At 40.4% G+C, this 24,710-nt stretch overlaps 1 protein-coding gene across 1 annotated transcript; it reads left to right on the forward strand.

Annotated features, from left to right (window-relative positions):
• The first annotated feature begins 5,744 nt into the window (after positions 1-5,744).
• LOC133538002 (lanC-like protein 3) lies at positions 5,745-23,053 on the forward strand. The gene is made up of 5 exons (XM_061879219.1): positions 5,745-6,311; positions 9,316-9,439; positions 13,472-13,669; positions 17,162-17,369; positions 22,662-23,053. The coding sequence occupies exons 1-5, from the start codon at positions 5,787-5,789 to the stop codon at positions 22,819-22,821; spliced, it is 1,215 nt and encodes a 404-aa protein (XP_061735203.1). The 5' UTR covers positions 5,745-5,786; the 3' UTR covers positions 22,822-23,053.
• The last annotated feature ends 1,657 nt before the right edge of the window (positions 23,054-24,710 follow it).

Consider the following 24,710-nt stretch of genomic DNA (forward strand, 5'->3'; position numbering starts at 1 on the left):
GGCGCCTCCTCGTGGTGTAAAAAAGAGATTTTCGAGCAAATAGAAAACAAAACACTTTTACGTGGCTCACGTGATGCTGGTCAACCTCCAATTTGTTCAGATTTCAAACCAATTTTCCCATAGGAAATAATGTAAAGGGAACTAGATTGAAAGATAGTCGAAAATATGTGGTAGTAGTGCAGATTTTACATACAGTAATCAATCAATCAATCAATGTTTACTTATATAGCCCTAAATCACTAGTGTCTCAAAGGGCTGCACAAACCACAACACGAACCACTACGACATCCTCGGTAGGCCCACATAAGGGCAAGGAAAACTCACACAGTGGGATGTCGGTGACAATGATGACTATGAGAACCTTGAAGAGGAGGAAAGCAATGGATGTGGAGCGGGTCTAACATGATACTGTGAAAGTTCAATCCATAATGGATCCAACACAGTCGCAAGAGTCCAGTCCAAAGCGGATCCAACACAGCAAAGTAACACGTAACATCCATCCATCCATTTTCTACCGCTTGTCCCTTACAGGGTCACGGGGGGGTGCTGGAGCCTATCCCAGCTACACACAGGCGGAAAGCGGTGTACACCCTGGACAAGTCGCCACCTCATCACATGGCCAACACAGATAGACAGGAAACATTCACACACAAGGCCAATTTAGTGTTGCCAATCAACCTATACCTAGGTGCATGTCTTTAGAAGTGGGAGGAAGCCGGAGTACCCGGAGGGAACCCACGCAGTCACGGAACATGCAAACTCCCCACAGAAAGATCCCGAGCGCAGGATCGAACTCAGGACCTTTTTATTATTATAAATTGTTATAAACGTAACAAAAAATTTAAAATATGTTCCTGGGTCCAACTGTTGTCATTACAAAACAGTAAACATTCTTAAAGTGTCAAAATGTACATTTCAATCTGCATTTTTTATTTTGTTTCCTCCAAAATAAATCGAAATTTAAACTTCTAGCACTAGGGATTTCACGCAAGTCGGCCTTCCCGGTTCTCTGTATTTCCCCTGCGGGGCTTGCTCCGCTGCTCGGGCCCTAATTATAGCTGCAATCAGCTTTGAACGGGCCCTCACCACCCGAGTCCCGCTGGGGTTCATGCTTGTCAGCCGGCACGCATGACGCTTGCGGTCACATCCTTCACGCTGCCCTGACCCACCAGAAAATATTTCAGGAAGTTCAGGGTATGTGTAAAGAAGTCAATATGTTTATATGTTTCCACCACAAGGGAGAGATATTACTGCTACTGTCGTAAAGCAGTTATGTAGCACCAAACACCCCAACCCACCAGCTGAGATTTCAGGAAGATTGGAGCATGTGTAAGGGAGTGGGGGCCACGGTGGCAGGCTGCAGCTCTTCAGGGCGCTGCCCAGCAGTCTATCACCCTTAAGAGATTTTCATCAAGGGCGTTGGATGGGGGGTGGGATATGTGTGTGTGGCGTATATTTTCTGTGGATGCATGTGTGTGTAAGCCTGCCGCGTGACTCTGTTCCGCGACCTTGGTGTCGTGCAGTCGTCAGTCAGTCCAAAGTCAACAACAGGTGTGTGTCCATGTGAGACAAGAAGGGAGTTCGCTGTGTCTTTGCCGCACTGTCCTTCGGGAGAGTCTCCAAGCCAGAGAAACAATCCAAGTTAGAATGTTTTGTATGCAAGGCCTACTGAAATTAGATTTTGTTATTTAAACGGGGATAGCAGGTCCATTCTATGTGTCGTACTTGATCATTTCGCAATATTGCCATATTTTTGCTGAAAGGATTTAGTAGCGAACATCCACGATAAAGTTTGCAACTTTCGGTGCTAAGAGAAAAGCCCTGCCTCTACCGGAAGTCGCAGGCGATGACGTCACAAGTGTGGGGGCTCCTCACATATTCACATTGATTTTAATGGGAGCCTCCAACAAAAAGTGCTATTCGGACTGAGAAAACGACAATTTCCCTATTAATTTGAGCGAGGACGAAAGATTCGTGTATGAGGATATTGATAGCGACGGACTGGGAAAAAAACAAACAAAAAAAACGCAATTGCATTTGGATGGATTCTGATGTTTTTAGACACATTTACTCGGATAATTCTGGGAAATCACTTATCTTTCTATTGTTTTGCTAGTGTTTTAGTGAGTTAAATAGTACCTGATAGTCGGGAGGTGTACGTCCACGGGTGTGTTGACGCCAGTGTCTCAGGGGAGTCGACGGCAGCTATGGACGGAAAAAGCTCAGCTTTTCTCCGGTAAAAAGCGACTTTTTAACCACAATTTTCTCACCGAAACCTGCTGGTTGACATTCCGTCGTGATTCTTGTTCGCTTGACCGCGCTCTGATCCATAGTAAAGTTTCACCTCCAGGAATTTTAAACAAGGAATCACTGTGTGTTTGTGTGGCTAAAGGCTGAAGCTTCCCAACTCCATATTTCTACTTTGACTTCTCCAATATTAATTGAACAAATTGCAAAAGATTCAGCAACACAGATCTCCAAAGTACTGTGTAATTATGCAGTTAAAGCAGATAACTTTTAGCTGTGTGTGTGCACAGCGCTCATACTTCCTAAAAACCTGTGACGTCTTGCGCACACGTCATTACACAACGTTTTCAAGACAAAACTCGCGGGAAATTTAAAATTGCAATTTAGTAAACTAAAAAGCCCGTATTGGCATGTGTTGCAATGTTAATATTTCATCATTGATATATAAACTATCAGTAGTGGGTTTCAGTAGGCCTTTATATCTGCTTTTCACTCTAAATTTTGTATGACTGGTCTTCAAAATTCATCCTACGGGGCAGACAGTCCCTTGTTATCCAAATCACAAGAGTGTCCACAGTTCTTCCCGCATCCTCCAATCATTTGTGGCAGCTTTGGGGTACTTTGAAGACTGCCAGCAACTTCCAATTTGTCGACAAACCAGAGCAACGCTTACTCCAGTCAGCAGATGTCTTGTTGTCATAATTCCGAATAGGTGGATACCTTCACGTCCTCGACTGAAACGCACGTGGCACTCCTTCCAAGAGTCTGTCGTGTGTCCAGCAACAACCGCTGCGTCACGTCAAACAGGTTCCCCTAAACCCAAGATCTTGTCAATCTCAATGAGGCAAGTTAAATAGTTTCAATGTTTAGATTTGGAGAGCAGTGCAAAAAGAGGCAACAAGAAAGTTAAGACAAGACAAAGAAGCAAGCAGGAGCGATAAGGGAGAGGAAAGGGGAGCGTCCGCCCTCTGAGTGCCAGAGAGAAAAAGGCCCACTATTAAAAATTTCCGGAAGATTGGAGCATGCGGACGGAAGTTTTGACTGTCATAATTTTCCACTACAAGGGGGCAATAAGGGTGCCGCAGTAGTATGTCCCACCCAACACCCCGACCTACCATGAAACATTTCAGGAAGGTCCGAGCATGTGTAACGACTGATATAGTATTCCACCACCACGGGGTGATAATGGAACCCCCGTAGTTATGCAGTTGTAGCGAATATGGCTCCAATTCTATATTGATACTACCCCAAGTGTCGATATTTGGTATTTGTATCGATCCACCCTTCACACTTTGATATTGATTGAAATTCTTGGAATTATTTGATAATTTTGCCTTTAATTCTAACAAAATATTGAACAACAAAAAATGCAAATATTTGTGAAAATATTAAAAGACAAGGGGTAAACTATTGCTCACAAAGCAATAGTATCAATCCAATTATATCAGGGGTGTCAAACTCATTTTAGATCGGGGGGCCACATGGAGAAAAATCTACTCCCAAGTGGGCCGGACTGGTAAAATCACGGCATGATTGTAACGACCCGGACGCATGGTGATGCGGGGCTCGTTCTCCCAGAAATGCAGACGAGTTCTGGACACAGCGTGCAGGTAGGAAAAATGATTTATTAAGAAATAAATCAGACAGAAGAAAGAAAAACGTGCTCATAGCACTTAAGGCAAACAACTAGAAGAGCTAGCATGGGAGCTAGAAAATAAAGAGCCTAGCGTGGAAGCTAGCCGGTAGCGAGCAGGAAACAGAACGTCGTTACTTGTTGTAGGAAGAAAAACTAGGAAGCCAGACTGACTGACTGGAGAAGGCAGGCTTAAATTATGTCAGTGATTACAAAACACAGGTGTGCGTCCGGAACAAGCGGCAGGTAAAAATATTAATTAACTCTGGTGACCAACTGAGAGGTGCACAAACAGGAACCGAAGGAGTCCAAAACCAACAGAAAACACAAAAGACTCAAAAACCTTATAATATGATCCGGGCAGCGGATCATAAAAACGATAACTTAAAAATAAAGACAACTTTGGATTGTTTTCTTTGTTTAAAAATAAAACAAGCACATTCTGAAAATGCACAAATCATAATGTTGTTGGAGGGTTTTTACACTTACATGTTGCAGTTAATTTATTTGTCGTTATTTATATTTTCTGAATAAATTATGTGATGTTCATTAGTCAACTCGTTGGTGTTTTCAATCTTTCAAGATTAAAAAAAAAATCAAAATCAAATTACAGGATATTTTGTAGTTTGCTAATTTTCCTTTTCTGATGTACTAACATCATGTGGTTTATTTTGTACATATGTAGCTGTCACAGTTATTTGTTGTTGATGAACCCCAAGATGCAGAGACGGAGGCAGGCATAGAATATGAAAACATGATTTAATTAAAACTAAACAAGAACAAACAAAAAGCAAGCACCTTACCATGAATTGATTAACGTGGACCCCGACTTAAACAAGTTGAAAAACTTATTCGGGTGTTACCATTTAGTGGTCAATTGTACGGAATATGTACTGAACTGTGCAATCTACTAATAAAAGTATCAATCAATCAATCAAAGCACGTGGGCGGAATAACAAACTAAGGGAGCTAGCACTGGAAGCTAGAAAACAAAAAGGAACTTTAGCATGGAAGGTAGTGGATAGCAAACAGAAAAACTGGAAATAACTAATGCTAACAGAAACAGCTTACCGCTACGAAGACCAGGACAAAATGTAGCACGACAGGTAGTAACTGTAATAAAAACGACATGACAGATGGCAATGACAATACAATGATCCAGCAACTGACACAAAACAAAGCAGGTACAAATAGGAGCAGGCTGATTGGCAACAGGTGTGGCCAGGTGCCAATCAGCCGCAGCTGAGGAGGAACACAGCACTCAGGGAACAAGACAGGAAGCTGACAAAATAAGAGCACTAGACAGGAACTAAAGACAGGAGATACTAAACACAGAGGAAACAGACAAATGCAGAGGAAAAAACTAAAACATAGACAAACTGTCAGGAGAAAGCCTGACAGTAGCATTTACAAAGATACAAATAATTGCTGTTGCGACATCCAGTGGACAGATTTAGAACAGCAGTTTCTTTCATTCAAAAATTTCAGGTTAATTTTTATACGGATAAATCTTGGTCGATGGCTTAATCCTGCCTTCGGGCCGTACGTTTGACACCCCTGAATTATATGTTAATAACACCCTTAGTGTTGATGGTATCGACACTTGGATTGATTCACCCTCCACTTTTTTTTGTCATTGTTCTTGTAATTATTTTGTGATTTTGCCCTTCATTTGTTAATTCTGATTCAAAAAAATAATAATAATAACAATGTCACACTATGAACAACACAACACAATCCACAAATATTTGTTAAAATATTCAAAAAGGATGGGGAAAAATATCGATCATCAAGCTAGTATCGACCCAATTATCTTTTAGTAATATCCTCATTGACAATTGGATCGATCCACCATCCACCTGTCCTCGGTTGCATCTTTATTATAATAAGCAGTCTTCCAGCGGGCATGGAGAACGCACGTTGCTTCGCTAACCGCTTCACGGACTACAAGGGCGCGCTGCCGTCGGGTCAGCTCGGGTTCGATGCCGTGGTGGCTATGGTGGACACGATCCTCAAAAAGGTGCCCGATGACGTGTGCGACTACGACGGCGGGCTGTACGACGGTCCCGCCGGGGTGGCGTACATGCTGTATCACGTCAGCGAATGTCCCCTCTTCTCCGAGCGGAGGGACACGTACCTCAAGACGGCCAAGCACATCATCGACGTGTCGGTGCGCTGCGTGGACGCGGAGCCGGACCAGAACATGCGTGCCGCCTTCCTGCTCGGCGGGGCGGGCATCTACGCCGTGGCCGCGATGATATACAAGTCCTTCGGCTTGGCTGACTTCGTCAAGCCGCTGACGAAATTCCGCAGCCTGTGGGAGGTGTGCGCGCCGATTCGTTTCCTGGAGTGTGGCTCTGATGAGCTGTTTGTGGGCCGGGCAGGCTACTTGTGCGCCGCCTTGGTCCTCAGGCAAAAGCTGGCCATTGAGGTAAAAACTCCTTTAAATAGTCCAAATGCCATCCATCCATCCATTTTCTACCGCTTATTCCCTTTTTTTGGGATCGCCGGGGGCGCTGGCGCCTATCTCAGCTACAATCGGGCGGAAGGCGGGGTACACCCTGGACAAGTCGCCACCTCATCGCAGGGCCAACACAGATAGACAGACAACATTCACACTCACATTCACACACAAAGGCCAATTTTTAGTGTTGCCAATCAACCTATCCCCAGGTGCATGTCTTTGGAAGTGGGAGGAAGACCCGGAGTACCCACAGAGAACCCACGCAGTCACGGGGAGGACATGCAAACTCCACACAGAAAGATCCCGAGCCTGGATTTGAACCCAGGACTGCAGGACCTTCATATTGTGAGGCAGACGCACTAACCCCTCTTCCACCGTGAAGCCCAAATGTAGTCCAAATGTAGGTTACTTATTTTATTAAGTTATATACCCTCGTATTTCCCAGTTATGATTTTTTTGACGCAGTATCTGCTAATGTGTCCTATTGATAATTTTTTTGAACATACACTATATTGCCAAAAGTAATTGTCCACCTGCCTTGACTCCCATATGAACTTGAAGTGCCATCCAATTCCTAACCCATAGAGCAGTGGTTCGCAAATGGGGGTACGCGTACCCCTGGGGGTACTTGAAGGTATGCCAAGGGGTATGTGAGATTTTTTCAAAAATATTTTAAAAAATAGCAACAATTCAAAAATCCTTTATAAATATCCATCCATCCATCCATCCATTTTCTACCGCTTATTCCCTTTTGGGGTTGCGGGGGGCGCTGGCGCCTATCTCAGCTACATTTATTGAATAATACTTCAACAAAATATGAATGTAAGTTCATAAACTGTAAAAAACTAAAAAACAACAATGCAATATTCAGTGTTGACAGCTAGATTTTTTGTGGTCATGTCCCATAAATATTGATGTTAAAGATGTATTTTTTTGTGAAGAAATGTTTAGAATTAAGTTCATGAATCCAGATGGATCTCTATTACAATCCCCAAAGAGGGCACTTTAAGTTGATGATTACTTCTATGTGTAGAAATCTTTATTTATAATTGAATCACTTGTTTATTTTTCAACCAGTTTTTAGTTATTTTTATATGTTTTTTTTCCAAATACTGTATTACCTTGAATTGCAACCGGGACGCTAATTATTTAAAACCTCTTCTTACTCCTGCGCTTACCAAAGGCATGCGGTAAAAGTAAGCATGCGCTAATTATTTTAAAACCTCTTCTCACTCCGGCACCTACCAGAAGTATGCAGTACAAATTTGAGTGTGATGTAAGCTTGGACCTTAAATCCTACTGAATAGCTCTTAATCTTCTTCCCTTTATGCGATTTCAAATTACCGGTATTGAAACTCCTTCATTTTGAAAATGATTACAGGGGAAGTGTCACTCATGACGTCACAAGTTTGACCAGGCGGTAATACTAAGCATGCGCTAATTATTTTGGGAAGCGAGTTTGACCCGGCAGTAATTCAAGGCACGCGCATACTATATGCCCTGCTGCAATTCAAGGAAATACGGGAGTTCAAGAAAGACAACTACAAATGAGCAATATTTTGCACTGTTATACAATTTAAGAAATTAGAAACTGATGACTTAGCACTGTATTTTACTTCTTTATCTCTTTTTTTCAACCAAAAAGGCTTTGCTCTGATTAGGGGGTACTTCACTGAAAAAAGTTTGAGAACCACTGCCATAGGGTTCAATATGATGTCGGTCCACCTTTTGCAGCTATTACAGCTTCAATTCTTCTGGGAAGGCTGTCCACAAGGTTGCGGAGTGTGTTTATAGGAATTTTCCACCACTTTTCCAAAAGCGCATTGTTGAGGTCACGCACTGATGTTGGTCGAGAAGGCCTGGGTCTCAGTCTCCATTCTAATTCATCCCAAAGGTGTTCTATCGGGTTCAGGTTAGGACTCCGTGCAGGCCAGTCAAGTTCATCCACACCAGACTCTGTCATCCATGTCTTTATGGGCCTTGCTTTGTGAACTGTTGCACATTCATGTAGGAAGAGGAAGGGGCCTGCTCCAAACTCACCCCACAAGGTTGGGAGCATGGAATTTTCGAAAATGTTTTGGTATCCTGGAGCATTAAAAGTTCCTTTCATTGGAACTAAGCGGCCAAACCCATCCATCCATTTTCTACCGTTTGTCCCTTTTAGGGTCACGGGGGGTGCTGGAGCCTATCTCAACTCCTGAAAAACAACCCCACACCATAATTCCTCCTCCACCAAATTTCCCACTCGGCACATTGCAGTCCGAAATGTACCGTTCTCCTGGCAAACTCCAAACCCAGACTCGTCCATCAGATTGCCAGATGAAAAAGCGTGATTCATCACTCCAGAGAAGGCGTCTCCACTGCTCTTGAGTGCAGTGGCGACGTGCATTACACCACTGCATCCCACGCTTTGCATCGGACTCTGTGATGTATGGCTTGGATGTAGCTGCTCGGCCATGGAAACCCATTCCGCGAAGCTCTCTACGTGCTGTACGCGGGCTAATTGGAAAGTCACATGCAGTTTGGAGCGCTGTAGCAACTGACTGCAGAAAGTCTTTGCACTATGCGCTTCAGCATTCGCTGACCCCTCTTTGTCAGTTTACTTGGCCTACCACTTGGTGGCTGAGTTGCTTTTGTTCTCAAACTCTTCCATTTTCTTATAATAAAGCCGACAGTTGACTTCGGAATATTTAGGAGCAAGGCAATTTCACGACTGGATTTGTTGAACAGGTGGCATCCTATGACAGTTCCACGCTGGAAATCACTGAGCTCCTGAGAGCGGCCCATTCTTTCACAAATGTTTGTAGAAAGTGTGTCCTTGCCTAAGTGTTAGATTTTATACACCTGTGGCCAGGCCAAGTGATTAAGACACCTGATTCTGATCATTCGGATGGGTGGCCAAATACTTTTGGATATATAGTGTATCAACAGGGGCATTCATAGCCTGCATTTTTGTCTGTTTATTCTGCAGATTCTCAGCAAGGATCAAATCAAATCCATTTGCGCGGCCATCATCGAGTCCGGAAAGCAATATGCGAAGAGGAAGAGAAAGCCGTTCCCCCTCATGTACTCCTTCTATGGGACGGAGTACCTCGGTAAGAACAATACTATTGTTTACGCATCTGTCATGATGTCAGCTATTTTCAAATGTATTTACTTTAAAGGCCCACTGAAATGAGATTTTCTTATTTAAACGGGGATAGCAGGTCCATTCTATGTGTCATACTTGATCATTTTGCGATATTGCCATATTTTTGCTGAAAGGATTTAGTAGAGAACATCGACGATAAAGTTCGCAACTTTTGGTCGCTAATAAAAAACCCTTGCCTGTACCGGAAGTAGCAGACAATGTGCGCGTGACGTCACGGATTGTAGGGCTCCTTACATCCTCACATTGTTTATAATCATAGCCATCAGCAGCAAGAGCGATTCGGACCGAGAAACCGACGATTTCCCCATTAATTTGAGCGAGGATGAAAGATTTGTGGATGAGGAAAGTTAGAGTGAAGCACTAGAAAAAAAGAGGGAAAAAAAGGCCACGGCAGTGAGAGCGATTCAGATGTTATTTGACACATTTACTAGGATAATTCTGGAAAATCCCTTATCTGCTTATTGTGTAAATAGTGTTTTAGTGAGATTATAAAGTCATACCTGAAAGTCGGAGGGCTGCGGTGACCGCCAGTGTCTCTGATGGAAGCCAATGGAGGAGCCAAAATCAAAGCTGCCTTTTTGACAGCTGCTGCAGGAGGACGCAAACTCCGCTGACGTCTCCGCTAAAAACCGACAATTTTCTCATCCAAAAACTTGCTGGTTGACATGTGGTAGAGAAACATGTTCGCTTGACCGCTCTGTTGTTAAAGCTTCACAACAAACAAACACCGGCTGTGTTTCGGTTGCTAAAGGCAGCTGCAATCCACCGCTTTCCACCAACAGCATTCTTCTTTATAGTCTCCATGATTAATTGAACAAATTGCAAAAGATTCAGCAACACAGATGTCCAAAATACTGTGTAATTATGCGATTAATTTGGACGACTTTTAGCCGTGTGTGGTGCTGGGCTAAAATGTCCGCTCCAACCTATAGCGTCACAAGCACGCGTCAACATAAGCGTCATTATTCTGCGACGTTTTCATCAGGATACCTCGCGGGAAATTTAAAATTGCAATTTAGTAAACTAAAAAGGCCGTAATGGCATGTGTTGCAATGTTAATATTTCATCATTGATATATAAACTATCAGACTGCGTGGTCGGTAGTAGTGGGTTTCAGTAGGCCTTTAACTGTAAAGAACGAAGGGCAATAGGTGGATAGTAATGGACTACACTTACCCATCCATCCATCCATCCATCCGTTTACTACCGCTTGTCCTTTACGAGGAGTAGTTACAATGCAACATACGTTATACTTTTACTTGAGTAACTCGTGATTAATCACAAAAAAATATTGCATTAATCATGTGCACACTTTGATGAATCACATCATTTATTCTGACCCTAACGGCTTTTCATCCCAACCCACAGGTGTCAACTAAAAGCTCAATACTTAACGTGGCCAATGAAAGCCTTAAAATTATATGCGTCAAAGTACTTTTGTCTTTTCTTGCAAAATGCATTCTGTCTCTCCATTGTGACAGAAAAAAAACACGTTTTCCATGCAATTGCATATATTTTCAACTTTGATATTATATAATATTGCAACAAATATAATACTATCGTACATTTCAAACGTTGCTAGTTAACATAAAAATGATCATAATAAAAAAATAGCTTGACTGTTGTTTTCAACACAGGTTTCAATCTAAATGTACAATGTAAAAATGACAATAGATTGTACTGTAAAAAACTGGCAGCTTATTTGCTAGAATTTTATCTTAAAAATTTATAATACCGTTTTTCCTTTTACAGTAATATTGTGTAAAATCACCATATATTTTACTGTAAAATTGACAGTTTTTTACTGCAAAATCTAAATATTGTTTTTATGGTTGCACATGTCCTTCCAAGGGCAAGTATAAGTTTTTTTTTAATCCATAAAGATGTGCATTGTTTTGTCCCATTGTTTGTACAATAAACTAACACATTTGATTGAAATGCATCTTTGCATTGTTTATAAACATATGCACATTTTATTCTTAATGTGTATTGGTAAAATGCTCTTGTCTGGAAAAAAAATAGATATGTCATTGTCAAATTATGGGGATATGGACAATGAAAACACAAAATAAATAATATAGTCGATATTTCAAAATAATTCCAATCAATACAGGTTCCTCTCAAATATTAACACTGAATTAGTAATTTACTCTTGATTTGAATCATATTCAATAAATATATTTAAACTACTTGTAGTTTAACTACTTGTAGTTTAACAGTAAATTTTAACTAAACTAATAGTAAATCATGATAATATCAATATTTCTTAGATAAACTGTCAGTAAAATTAAAGTGCATATGGCCCTAGTGTGTGAATGTGAGTGTGAATGTTGTCTGTCTATCTGTGTTGGCCCTGCGATGAGATGGCGACTTGTCCAGGGTGTACCCTGCCTTCCGCCCGATTGTAGCTGAGATAGGCACCAGCGCCCCCCGCAACCCCAAAGGGAATAAGCGGAAGGAAATGGATGGATGAAAATACAGCTTCACCACTTTAATCATATTTTCTGCGCTTAAGAAGCTTCTTTATGACTTTAGCTCCAGACTTCTGTTTGTCTAATGTTATTATAGTGCTAATGTTAGCATATGCGCAGCTGCAAAAAAAAAAACTTCTACAACTTACCGCAACTTGTTTTCTTTAGTTTTAAGTGGAATTATTGTGGGCTGAAATGTAAACATTTATTACTGACACAAATGACAGCACGTATTATAAACCTTATTTTTCCTAGTTTTAAACTTTACTACTACCCACCACTGATCCCTTATTATTAAAAAACGACCTTTTTAATTATGTTGTACTAGTAATACGTGTCTGTAGATGCTGCTTATAAGCACCAATATGAGAAAAGGGTGGAGTGCCATCTCCGGGTTAGGGAGGAGACCCTGCCCGAAGTGGAGGAGTTCAAGTACCTAGGAGTCTTGTTTACGAGTGAGGGAAGAGTGGATCGCGAGATCGACAGGCGTATCGGTGCGGCGTATTCAGTAATGCGGACGCTGTATCGATCCGTTGTGGTGAAGAAGGAGCTTAGCCGGAAGGCAAAGCTATAAATTTACCGGTCAATCTATGTTCCCATCCTCACCTATGGTTATGAGCTTTGGGTTACGACCGAAAGGACAAGATCACGGGTACAACCGGCCGAAATGAGTTTCCTCCGCCGGGTGGCGGGGCTCTCCCTTAGAGATAGGGTGAGAAGCTCTGCCATCCGGGGGGAGCTCAAAATAAAGCCGCTGCTCCTCCACATGGAGAAGAGCCAGATGAAGTGGTTCGGGCATCTGGTCAGGATGCCACCCGAAGGCCTCTCTAGGGAGGTGTTTAGGTCACGTCCAACCGGTAGTGTTCCCAGTACAGCTTTCAAAAAAGTATTTTTAGACTGTCTAAATTTTAGCATCGTGGCATGTGTATACAACAAAAGGAGCCGTCAGTAACTCTAACGCTAAGTTTGTTCGTCCTGACCATTTTTGCACGAGGTTAACAGTAAAGTGAGGAACATTTCAACCCAGGAAAAGTGCACAAAACATTGCTGATCTTATAATCGTGCTGCATGTCTTGTCTCCTTTTAGTTCAATTCTCAGCACTGTTTTCCCTGCATGTGTCCCAGCATTAATCAAGGAACTCCCACAATTATATACACTTGATGATTTTGCACATCACAATACAAACAAATAAAACTAGGCCAATGAAAAAATGACCACTGATGAACAAATTGCACTTTTTTTGTAGTTGTACACAAGTCCAAATATTTTTGCCTACTACACAAACGTTATGCTGGTAGTGCAGAACTCTTTCCTTGTACTTATGTATTCCCACATTTTTTTTTTCTTACTGGGCTGGTCAGCGACTGCAAGCATTTTGTCACCATGATTGTATGCTTCAGGTTTTGTGTGTATCTGTGTGTGTTCAGCATGGGGCTTTCTTGCATGCATTGCTTTGGTTTGGCTGCATGTCCTCTCTGGCCCCGCCCCCCACTTTCCGCTCTAGGGGCAGCCCACGGCCTATCGTCGGTGCTACAGATGCTGCTGAGCTACCAGGACATGCTGAGCAGGGCCGACGAGGACCTGGTGTGGCAGAGTGTCGACTTCCTCATGAACCAGGAGCAGAACTGCAACTGGCCCGCCGAGCTGGGCGCGGTCATCGAGAGGGAGAATGAATTGGTCCACTGGTGTCACGGCGCTCCAGGTACTCCTTTTTTTTTTTTTTTTTTTTTATTACCGTACTTTTAATCTTGTTTTCTGTACAGTAAGAAAGGGACCAATCAACTGATAGCATTGTGTCTTGTATAGGAATTTAGTAGCCATCACAACTTAACTTTTGTGGTCATTTAAACAAGCAAGAAAGTATTAAAGTGCAACATAATTTAGTTGTTGTATATAATGTGCTGTAAATATACAATATTTCCTTAAAGGCTTACTGAAATGAGATTTTCTTATTTAAGCGGGGATAGCAGGTCTATTCTATGTGTCATACTTGATCATTTCGCGATATTGCAATGTTTTTGCTGAAAGGATTTAGTAGAGAACATCGACAATAAAGTTCGCAACTTTTGGTCGCTAACAGAAAAGTTTTGCCTTTACCGGAAGTCGCAGACGATGACGTCACCCGTTGATGGCTCCTCACATCCTCACATTGTTTTTAATGGGAGCCTCCAACAAACAGAGCTATTCGGACCGAGAAAACAACAATTTACCCATTAATTTGAGCGAGGAGGAAAGATTCGTGTTTGAGGATGTTGATAGTGACGGACTAGAAAAAAACAAAACAAAAAAGAAACGCCATTGCATTGGGACGGATTCAGATGTTTTTAGACACATTTACTAGGATAATTCTGGGAAATCCCTTATCTTTCTATTGTGTTGCTAGTGTTTTAGTGAGTTTAATATTACCTGATAGTCGGAAGGGTGTATCCACAGGTGTGTTGACGCCAGTGTCTGATGGAAGTTGACGGCAGCTGTACGGACGGCACAAGCTCAGCTGATCTCCGGTAAGTGGCGACTTTTTACCACAATTTTCTCACCGAAAACTGCTGGTTGACAAGTAGTCGGGATCCATGTTCGCTTGACCGCTCTGATCCATAGTAAAGTTTCACCTCCGGGAATTTTAAACAAGGAATCACCATGTGTTTGTGTGGCTAAAGGCTAAAGCTTCCCAACTCCATCTTTCTACTTTGACTTCTCCATTATTAATTGAACAAATTGCAAAAGATTCAGCAACACAGATCTACAAAATACTGTGTAATTATGCGGTTAAAGCAGACGACTTTTAGCTGTGTTTGTGCACAGCGCTAATATTTCCTAACAGTCCGTGATGTCATGCGTACACGTTAGCATTCTGCGACGTTTTCAACTGGACACTTCACGGGAAATTTAAAATTGCAATTTACTAAACTAAAAAGGCCGTATGGGCATGTGTTGCAATCTTAATATTTCATCATTGATATATAAACTATCAGACTGCGTGGTCGGTAGTAGTGGGTTTCAGTAGGCCTTTAAATACTGGCCTCTGCTCTAGTTCACGCTGTGCCTTAAACCAGTGGTTCTCAACCTTTTTTCAGTGATTTACCCCATGAACATTTTTTTAATTCAAGTACACCCTAATCAGAGCAAAGCATTTTTGGTTGAAAAAAACAGATAAGGAAGTAAAACACAGCACTATGTCATCAGTTTCTGATTTATTAAATTGTATAACAGTGTAAAATATTGCTCATTTGTAGTGGTCTTTCTTGAACTGTTTGGAAAAAATTATATAAAAATAAAAACTTGTTGAAAAATAAACAAGTGATTCAATTATAAATAAAAATTTCTACACATAGAAGTAATCATCAACTTAAAGTGCCCTCTTTGGGGATTCCGTACATGACATGACAATCAACCATTTCCACACAAAGGATAGCGTCCGCACAACAGTCTTAAAGGCCTGCTGAAACCCACTACTACCGACCACGCAGTCTGATAGTTTATATTTAAAATATTAACATTGCAACACATGCCAATACGGCCTTTTTACTTTACTAAATTGCAATTTTAAATTTCCCGCGAAGTGTCGTGTTGAAAACATCGCGTATGATGACGCGTGCGTTTGACGTCACCGGTTGTAGCGGACGTTATTTCCCAGCCCGATCCAAGTCTGCTTTAATCGCATAATTACACAGTATTCCTGACATCTGTGTAGCGGAATCTTTTGCAATTTGTTCAATTAATAATGGAGAAGTCAAAGTAGAAAGATGTAGGTGGGAAGCTTTTAGCCTTTAGCCACAAAAACACAGGTGGTGTTTCCTTGTTTAAAATTCCCGAAGATGAAGCTTTACCATGGATCCGAGCGGTCAAGCGAACATGGATCCCGACTACATGTCAACCGGCAGTTTTTGGTGAGAAAATTGTGGTAATAAGTCGCCTCTTACCGGAGACATCAGCGGAGCTTCCATCCTGATGCAGCTGCCGTGACTTCCCTCAGAGACTCTGCCGTCAACACACCCGTGGCCACACCCCTCCGACGTTCAGGTACTATTTAATCTCACAAAAATACACTAGCAACACAATAGAAAGATAAGGGATTTTCCAGAATTATCCTAGTAAATGTGTCTAATAACATATAACTCGCTCCCACTATAATCGCCTTTCTTTTTTTTTTCTAGTCCTTCACTCTAAATTTCCTCATCCACGAATCTTTCATCATCGCTCAAATTAATGGGGAAATTGTCGCTTTCTCGGTCCGAATAGCTCTAGCTGCTGCTAGCTATGATTGTAAACAATGTGAGGATGTGAGGAGCCCTACAACCCGTGACGTCATGCGCACATCGTCTGCTACTTCCCGTAAAGGCAAGGCTTTTTTATCGTCGATGTTCTCTGCTAAATCCTTTCAGCAAAAATATAGCAATATCGCGAAATGATCAAGTATGACACATAGAATGGACCTGCTATCTCGTTTAAATAAGAAAATCTCATTTCAGTAGGCCTTTAGCGTCCTCTATAATCTGTCGTCACATCTGCTTTTCCTCCATACCAAGAGCGTGTCTGCACAGTTACATAATGTATGCGGCTTTTACACACACACGAGTGAACGCATTGCATACTTGATCAACAGCTATACATGTCACACTGAGGGTGGCTGTATAAACAACTTTAACACTGTTAGAGTTATGCGCCACACTGTGAACCCACACTAAACAAGAATGAGAAACACATTTTGGGAGAACATCCGCACCGTAACACAAAATAAACAAAACAGAACAAATACCCAGAATCCGTTGCAGCACTAACTCTTCTGGGACGCTACAATATACACCCCAGCTACCACCAAACCCCGCCCTCCCAACCCTACCATCTCCCGAATTCGGAGGTCTCAAGGTTGGCAAGTCTGCATAAAATACAATATTCCACTCCAATGCTGCTGTAGGAACTCCATCTGTTGGACGTGGTTGTTAACTACCACACTTGGTCCCAATGAAAGTGTGCGGTAATCAAAAAAATAAGCTGTTTTATGTGTATCTTTTTATCATATCCTCACCAAAATTTAACCGATTCCTACTCTACACATGCACCACTTTTCATGGAATTGAACAAAGCGCTTTGCTTGGTGGAACAAGATTTACTGGCAGCTTGTTTATGATTTTAGCCTCCTTAGCTGATGTTAAAAACTACTTTTCACTCAATGCTGCCATTTTGTGGCACACAGGTGTGGCCTATCTGTTTGCCAAGGCCTACCTGATAAACAAAATGCCCCAGTACTTGGACACCTGCATTCGCAGTGGAGAGCTGGTGTGGCAGAAAGGTCTTTTGAAGAAAGGACCGGGCATCTGTCACGGAGTGGCCGGCAGTGCTTATGTCTTCCTGCTGCTGTATCGCCTCACCGGGAACTCCAAATACATCTACCGGGCTCAAAGGCAAGAACCCTATTCTTCTTTTCCCCCCAAAATGGTCCCCCCGCACACTCTGAGATCAGCAAAAAGTCAAGTACAGTATCACATGATATCGGCTTGCATCTAAAATCTCCGTTATAAGTTCCAATACAAGCAATCCTGCAGCACCTTTACTTGTCCAGAGCTGGACAGCCAGTTAACATCTAACTGTCCCCCAAAATTCACACAAGTTTCATCTTTCATTGTATTATGTAAAGTCATTTACAAAAGGTAAACAAGATAGGCTATATGCTACTAGGAGCTAGCAGCTACAGAACAGCCTAGCACACAACCTAGATATACGTGTAAGTCTCCTAATTGAATATATATTGCAGTGTAAAAACACAACAATTGTCAATAGAAACAATCATCCAATAATTATACATATACATATATTATTTTTATTTTTGCAATTTTTTTATTTATATATATATATATTTTTTAACTTTTTATTTGACCCCATTTACCGTATTGCTTTTGCACTTTTTTTTTTTTTTAGCTCATTCATTGTTTATGTTCTTTGTTTATTTTATTTTTGTTTGTTTTGCTCTTTGCTTTTTAACCTGTAAAGCACTTTGGTCCAATTTAAAATGTTTTTGTAAATGTGCTATATAGATAAACTTGCCTTGCCTTCCCTTGCCTTCCCTTGCGTATTACTTACACATATAAAATCTCCGAGGCAGAATCCTATTTCAAAGTATTCAGCAACAAATGTGTCCACATCATTCCACCTAATGCGTCACAAGCTTAATTTAGTGAATTACTGTGACCGCTAGTTGTCACCAAAACACAAATTAACTCCCCGCTTCGAAAGCATACTTTAGTCATAAAGTTAGTGTTTTTTATGCATAACATTGTCCTGTGAGTCATTTCACATGATCAAACATTTTTCTAATATTCCACAACTAGAAAACAATATAAGTAAGTATTGCTGCGTTTGGACCAGTTCTTCCGTCCCCCACACGTGGTGAAATTTGTCCTCTGCATTTGACCCATCCAGCAGTGTGAGCGCGCTCGGGAATCATTTGGTGATTTTACCCCAAATTCCAACCCTTGATGCTTAGTCCCAAGCAGGGAGGCAATGGGTCCCATTTTTATAGCCTTTGGTATGACTCGGCCGGGGTTTGAACTCACGACCTTCCAGTCTCAGCGCGGACACTCTAACCACAAGGCAACAAATTTAGAACTATACGCTACTTTTTATTTGACATAGCAACAGTGGATGATTTAAAGATGCATGTGCATGTACAAGCCAGTCTGCCCTAAAACAAGTGGATGGAAAAGAAGGGACTTATTGACTATAACGGAATAAAAATAGCAGGTAAATTTCTGCTATATGTTGAGTTGTCCGCTGACGTAACTAAGGCAAAATATCACACTGAAGTCTTACATTTTCAACAGGTAGTTTGGAACAAGTTTGGAAGAAGGTGGGATTGTTTTATAAATATCTCCGCCATGCCTTTATAGTTTGATTTCAAATTTTCAGTGCTCATGGCGATCCCAAGTACACGAAAACAGGCACCAACTGGTCAGAAAAGCTGAATTCATATCTACCATTGTTCTCCGACTAATTTCGCTTGATCAAACCTTTTCAACGTTCAACACTACAAAAGAATAGGAGTATGTACTATGATTCCTGCTGATATCGTATCCGTTTAATACCGGTATCGGCCAACAATCAAGGCTCCGATATCAGTAACGGAAGGGAAAAAGACATATCTGTAGATCCCTAACCACGACCATTCACTATGAAATTTTAAAATCTGATAAACTGGAACCTAGAAAGTCAAGCACCTCAAAAGTGGTATAACTCAGAGTTCAACCAAATATTGACTCATAAGTGCAACAAAATCGAAACAATCATCCTGCATAAGACTCCAGCTCTGTAAAGGATTAACTCAACAAGTGTGATTTGCTTTTTTTGTGATGACACAACAGAAGAGTTTTCGTGGTGATAACCATTGAACAACTGCAGCATTAAAAAGTATCTGACTCTTCGGCACAGTAGGAAATACTTTATTTGGATATCAATTACATGCGTAAATTAGACTAAGAAAATGCACCTTAAACACTTGTTACACATTGCAGTAAATATTCATAGGGTTTATGATCTAAGACAGGGGTCACCAACGCGGTGCCCGCGGGCACCAGGTAGCCCGTAAGGACCAGATGAGTAGCCCGCTGGCCTGTTCTAAAAATAGCTCAAATAGCAGCACTTACCAGTGAGCTGCCTCTATTTTTTAAATGTTATTTATTTACTAGCAAGCTGGTCTCGCTTTGCTCGACATTTTTAATTCTAAGAGAGACAAAACTCAAATAGAATTTGAAAATCTTCACTTGTTTAAATAAACTATTTTATTTTTCTTTTTACTTTGCTTCTTATAACTTTCAGAAAGATAATATTAGAGGAAAAATACAACCTTAAAAATTATTTTAGGATTTTTAAACACATACACCTTTTTACCTTTTAAATTCCTACCTCTTCTTTCCTGACAATTTAAATCAATGTTCAAGTAAATTAAATGTTTTTATTGTAAAGAATAATAAATAAATTTAAATGTAATTATTCATTTTAGCTTTGGTTTTTTCGACAAAGAATATTTGTGAAATATTTCTTCAAACTTATGATTAAAATTCAAAAAAAATATTCTGTCAAATCTACAAAATCTGTAGAATCAAATTAAAATCTTACTTAAGTCTTTTGAATTTCTTTAAAAAAATTTGTTCTGGAAAATCTAGAATAAATAATGATTTGTCTTTGTTAAAAATATAGCTTGGTCCAATTTGTTATATATATTCTAACACAAAGTGCAGATTGGATTTTAACCTATTTAAAACATTTCATCAAAAATATATATTTATTGTGAGAAATCATTAAGATGATCAGTGTTTCCACAAGATAAATATAATTAATTATTAATAATAACACAGTTAAAGGCAAATTGAGCAAATTGGCTATTTCTGGCAATGTATTTAAGTGTGTATCAAACTGGTAGCCCTTTGCATTAATCAGTACCCAAGAAGTAGCTCTTGGTTTCAAAAAGGTTGGTGACCCCTGATCTAAGACCACCCAACAATGATAAATAAACACAAGTAATTGAGACACCAATTAAAAATGTCTATTTTTGACACTAATGAAGAATATGATGTTACGTCGTCAATGCGTCACTATGCAGTTGTATGCATCCTCTGTACGCATATATTCATTACAGAAATACCTATTTCACACCGCTGAGGGGCAGTATTGCTATGATAATACCTTCCTGTTTCCTCTTCATTGTGTATGTCAGGCATCTTCAAAGGGCGAGTAGTTTTACTTTATTTTAGTCCGGATTAATCCCGTTGTACATTGTTTTTCACTTCTTTTTACACTTGTATGTCAGTTAAGAATGTTGCTTAAAACATCGGCTGGCATTCAAACAACAGGAGAAGATGGCTGCCTTTGAACTAGTGCAGGGGTTCTTAACCTTTTTGACCTCTGGTCCCAACATTCCCACTACAGAGTGGCCCGGAGCCCACTAAAATATTAACAATAAATAATCGTACTCTTAATTTTAACTGCACTCAATGATTACTTAGAGCAGTGGTTCTCAAATGGGGGTATGCGTACCTCTGGGGGTACTTGAAGGTATGCCAAGGGGTACGTGAGATTTTTTTTTTAAATATTCGAAAAATAGCAACAATTCAAAAATCCGTTATAAATATATTTATTGAATAATACTTCAACAAAATATGAAAGTAAGTTCATAAACTGTGAAAAGAAATGCAACAATGCAATATTCAGTGTTGACAGCTAGATTTTTTGTGGACATGTTCCATAATTATTGATCTTAAAGATTTATTTTTTGTGATGGAATGTTTAGAATTAATTCATGAATCCAGATGGATCTCTATTACAATCCCCAAAGAGGGCACTTTAAGTTAATGATTACTTCTATGTGTAGAAATCTTTATTTATAATTGAAGTGAAGTGAATTGAAGTGAATTATATTTATATAGCGCTTTTCTCAAGTGACTCAAAGCGCTTTACATAGTGAAACCCAATATCTAAGTTACATTTGAACCAGTGTGGGTGGCACTGGGAGCAGGTGGGTAATGTGTCTTGCCCAAAGACACAATGGCAGTGACTAGGATGGCAGAAGCGGGAATCGAACCTGCAACCCTCAAATTGCTGACACGGCCGCTCTACCAACCGAGTAGTGAATCACTTGTTTATTTTTCAACAAGTTTTTTTGTTATTTTTATATCTTGTTTTCCAAATAGTTCAAGAAAGACCACTACAAATGAACAATTATTTGCACTGTTATACAATTTAATAAATCAGAAACTGATGACATAGTGCTGTATTTTACTTCTTTATCTCTTTTTTTCAACCAAAAATGCTTTGCTCTGATTAGGGGGTACTTGAATTAAAAATATATTCACAGGGGGTACATCACTGAAAAAAGGTTGAGAACCACTGACTTTAGAGTTTCCAGCCTTGTCAAATGATATGAAGCCATGTGTTAATCACAAATATTATTTAACACATAAACCTTAAGTTTACATCAGGCTGGTTGGAAAAATAAGTACTACCTAAATATACTGCATAAGACGGGACTTGTGAATAACTGACAAAAAATAAATGTTCATACAGCTTTGTTGTGCTAAAATAAATCAAAAATCTGAATGAATATGTTTCTAAATCGTCAATAAAATTTAAGTGCATATGAAAATGCAGATTCATCACTTTAGTCATAACTTTTGAGCTTACGGATCTTCTTAGAGCGGTGTAGCTCGGTTGGTAGAGCGGCTGTCCCAGCAATTTGAGGGTTGCAGGTTCAATCCCCACTTCCGCCGTCCTAGTCACTGCTGTTGTGTCCTTGGGCAAGACACTTTACCCACCTGCTCCCAGTGTCACCCACACTAGTTTAAATGTAAAAAAATAGATATTGGGTTTCTCTATGTAAGGGGCTTTATAAATATAATTCACTTCACTCTATGATTTTTTTTTTTTTTGCTCCAGACTTCTTCTATTTGTTTGATATTGTCTTTACTACCACAAGTGGTGGAAAAGTGCATTACAACAGAATGCCGCTGCGGCCTATACGTACCACACCTGAGAAACGTATATATTTTTTTGTTTGCGGCCCAACGGTATTAGGAAACACTGGACTGGTGTGGTATGACATCACCTTGACTAATGACAAAGCATATGCACCGCAGGTGTACCTAATAAATGACGCTCTTTTAGTCTCCTCAATAGTTATGTATTTTTTTCTCTCCCCCCGACTGAAGGTTTGCGGAGTTTCTCTTCACCGAGGAGTTCAAAGCGGGCTCGTGCTCCTTGACCAGCGCCTGCAGTCTGTTTGAAGGCCTGTCGGGTACCGTCTGCTTCCTGGTAGACCTTTTGCAACCCGACAAGGCAGAGTTCCCGCTGTTTACCGTCTTTGAGTGAAGGCGGAAAAAGAGGAGCAACAAGAACTAGACGTGTAAGTGCAGTTGCCGTAGAAACAGACCTTGTTCTGTGTGTGTTTGTTTCAAAGTGGATGTTCAGCTATTTCCAGCTTTACCAGATTCATCCCACTCGGTGTCACATTCGCGACATACACGGCTGAAATGCAAGTACAAAAATACATTTTGTAACATGTGCTGCTCTCAGGTTTAAAATAAAAGAAATACACACATTAGTTTTTTAGAGGCAATCATACGCAAAAAGATAAAGAGAAACACACAATCCCTTTGAAAATGTTCCACTTCACCAGCTCAGCACTTATTGTTCACTTGTCTTGTTTTTTATTACCGTATTTTCCGGACCATAGGGCGTACCGGATTATATGGCGCACTGCTGATGAATGGTCTGTTTTTAAAAAAAAACAAATCTTTTTACATGTATAAGGCGCACCGGATATTATAGGGCGCATTAAAGGTGTCATATTACTATTTTTTTTTTCTAAATGTAAAACACTTCGTTGTGGTCTACTTAACATGTAATGGTGGTTCTTTGGTCAAAATGTTGCATAGATTATGGTTTACAGATCATCTTTAAGCTGTTTTCTGACATTGCTTCCGAATGTGTGGTTTATGGGTGGTCTTATTCACGTGGCTAACCTTCGGCAGCGTCTTCTCCCCGTCATCTTTGTTGTAGCGGTGTAGCGTGCAAGGACGGGAGTGGAAGAAGTGTCAAAAGATGGAGCTAACTGTTTTAATGACATTCAGACGTTACTTCAATCACTAACGGAGCAGCATCTCCTCATCCGGAAACAACAACACCGGAAATGTGTCCTGTGAAAAACCGTCCGACCGGAACTCTAATAACTAAAGTTCCTTTGGTGAATAATGTAAACTCACTACACCGGTATGTTTTAGCACTTTCATGGTGAGTTTACTGACAAATATAAGTAAGAACTTTGGACTAGTTTATATTAGAAATTTGGCAACAGCGGAGGATGAATGCCACATAACAAGAAGATAGAGAAAACGAAGAAACTTATCAACTATGTCGTCGTCACAGACTACACAGGCGGAAGCGCGCAATTTTTCAGGATTTATGCAGATCCCAAATACTAATCAGCAGGTACCAGAAGGTAAGAAAAGTTGCTTTTGCATAATATTGCGAAACAAAATGGCAGACAATGTCTTACCTATACACACACCATAATGATACTCGTATGTTGAAGCACATCAAGCGGTGTGGCTTCATAGCTTACCAAAGTCTTGCCAAAACATTTTGATAGATTTTTGAGCGCTGTCTGTTATGTTGTATATTTTCAATGGAACATGTAAAATGATGGTGTTGTTTACTTCAGTCATATTGCCATCATAGTGCAGCTTACACTTAGCTCTTATGTTTGACTGCCATCTACTGGTCACACTTATCATTACACCATGTACCAAATAAAATAGCTTCCAGGTGGGTAAGCTCAACCAAACTTGTTCCTTCCGTTAGGCGTACTGGTTTATAAAGCGCAAAAAGATTTTAAGTGCGCCTTATAGTCCGTAAAATACAGTAAATATCTGGCATGCTCACTGTGTCATCTTTTGACTTCTTGTATTTGTTAGTCCCTAGATTAGTTCAACAACTGAAGTCCAGTGTCTGATTTTATTAATTCAGTGTGATAACGAGGCCTTAAAACCTACTACAGTTGGTTTGAAAAATAAAAAATAAAAGAACAAGGCCTATGAATTCAGCAAATGTCAAACCAAAGTTTTGGATGATAATCGTGTCTGTTTGTAGTGTTTGTAAGACATGTATGCTTTTTTGCATTCTATTCTATTGGACGATTATTATCCTCATTGTAATAAAGTGTGCAGATGAAATTAACAAATGGCTGAACATGTTCTTAA

This window comes from Nerophis ophidion, linkage group LG19, assembly GCF_033978795.1.
Source record: "Nerophis ophidion isolate RoL-2023_Sa linkage group LG19, RoL_Noph_v1.0, whole genome shotgun sequence".
Classification (NCBI taxonomy): domain Eukaryota; kingdom Metazoa; phylum Chordata; class Actinopteri; order Syngnathiformes; family Syngnathidae; genus Nerophis; species Nerophis ophidion.

What these genes read in the sequence shown, in the direction of transcription:
- LOC133538002 (XM_061879219.1), top strand. Translation starts at nt 5,787, where the DNA reads ATGGAGAACGCACGTTGCTTCGCTAACCGCTTCACGGACTACAAGGGC. An exon ending in CTGGTGTCACGGCGCTCCAG is followed by an intron (nt 13,670 to 17,161) that starts GTACTCCTTTTT and finishes TGTGGCACACAG; the next exon opens with GTGTGGCCTATCTGTTTGCC. An exon ending in TACATCTACCGGGCTCAAAG is followed by an intron (nt 17,370 to 22,661) that starts GCAAGAACCCTA and finishes CCCCGACTGAAG; the next exon opens with GTTTGCGGAGTTTCTCTTCA.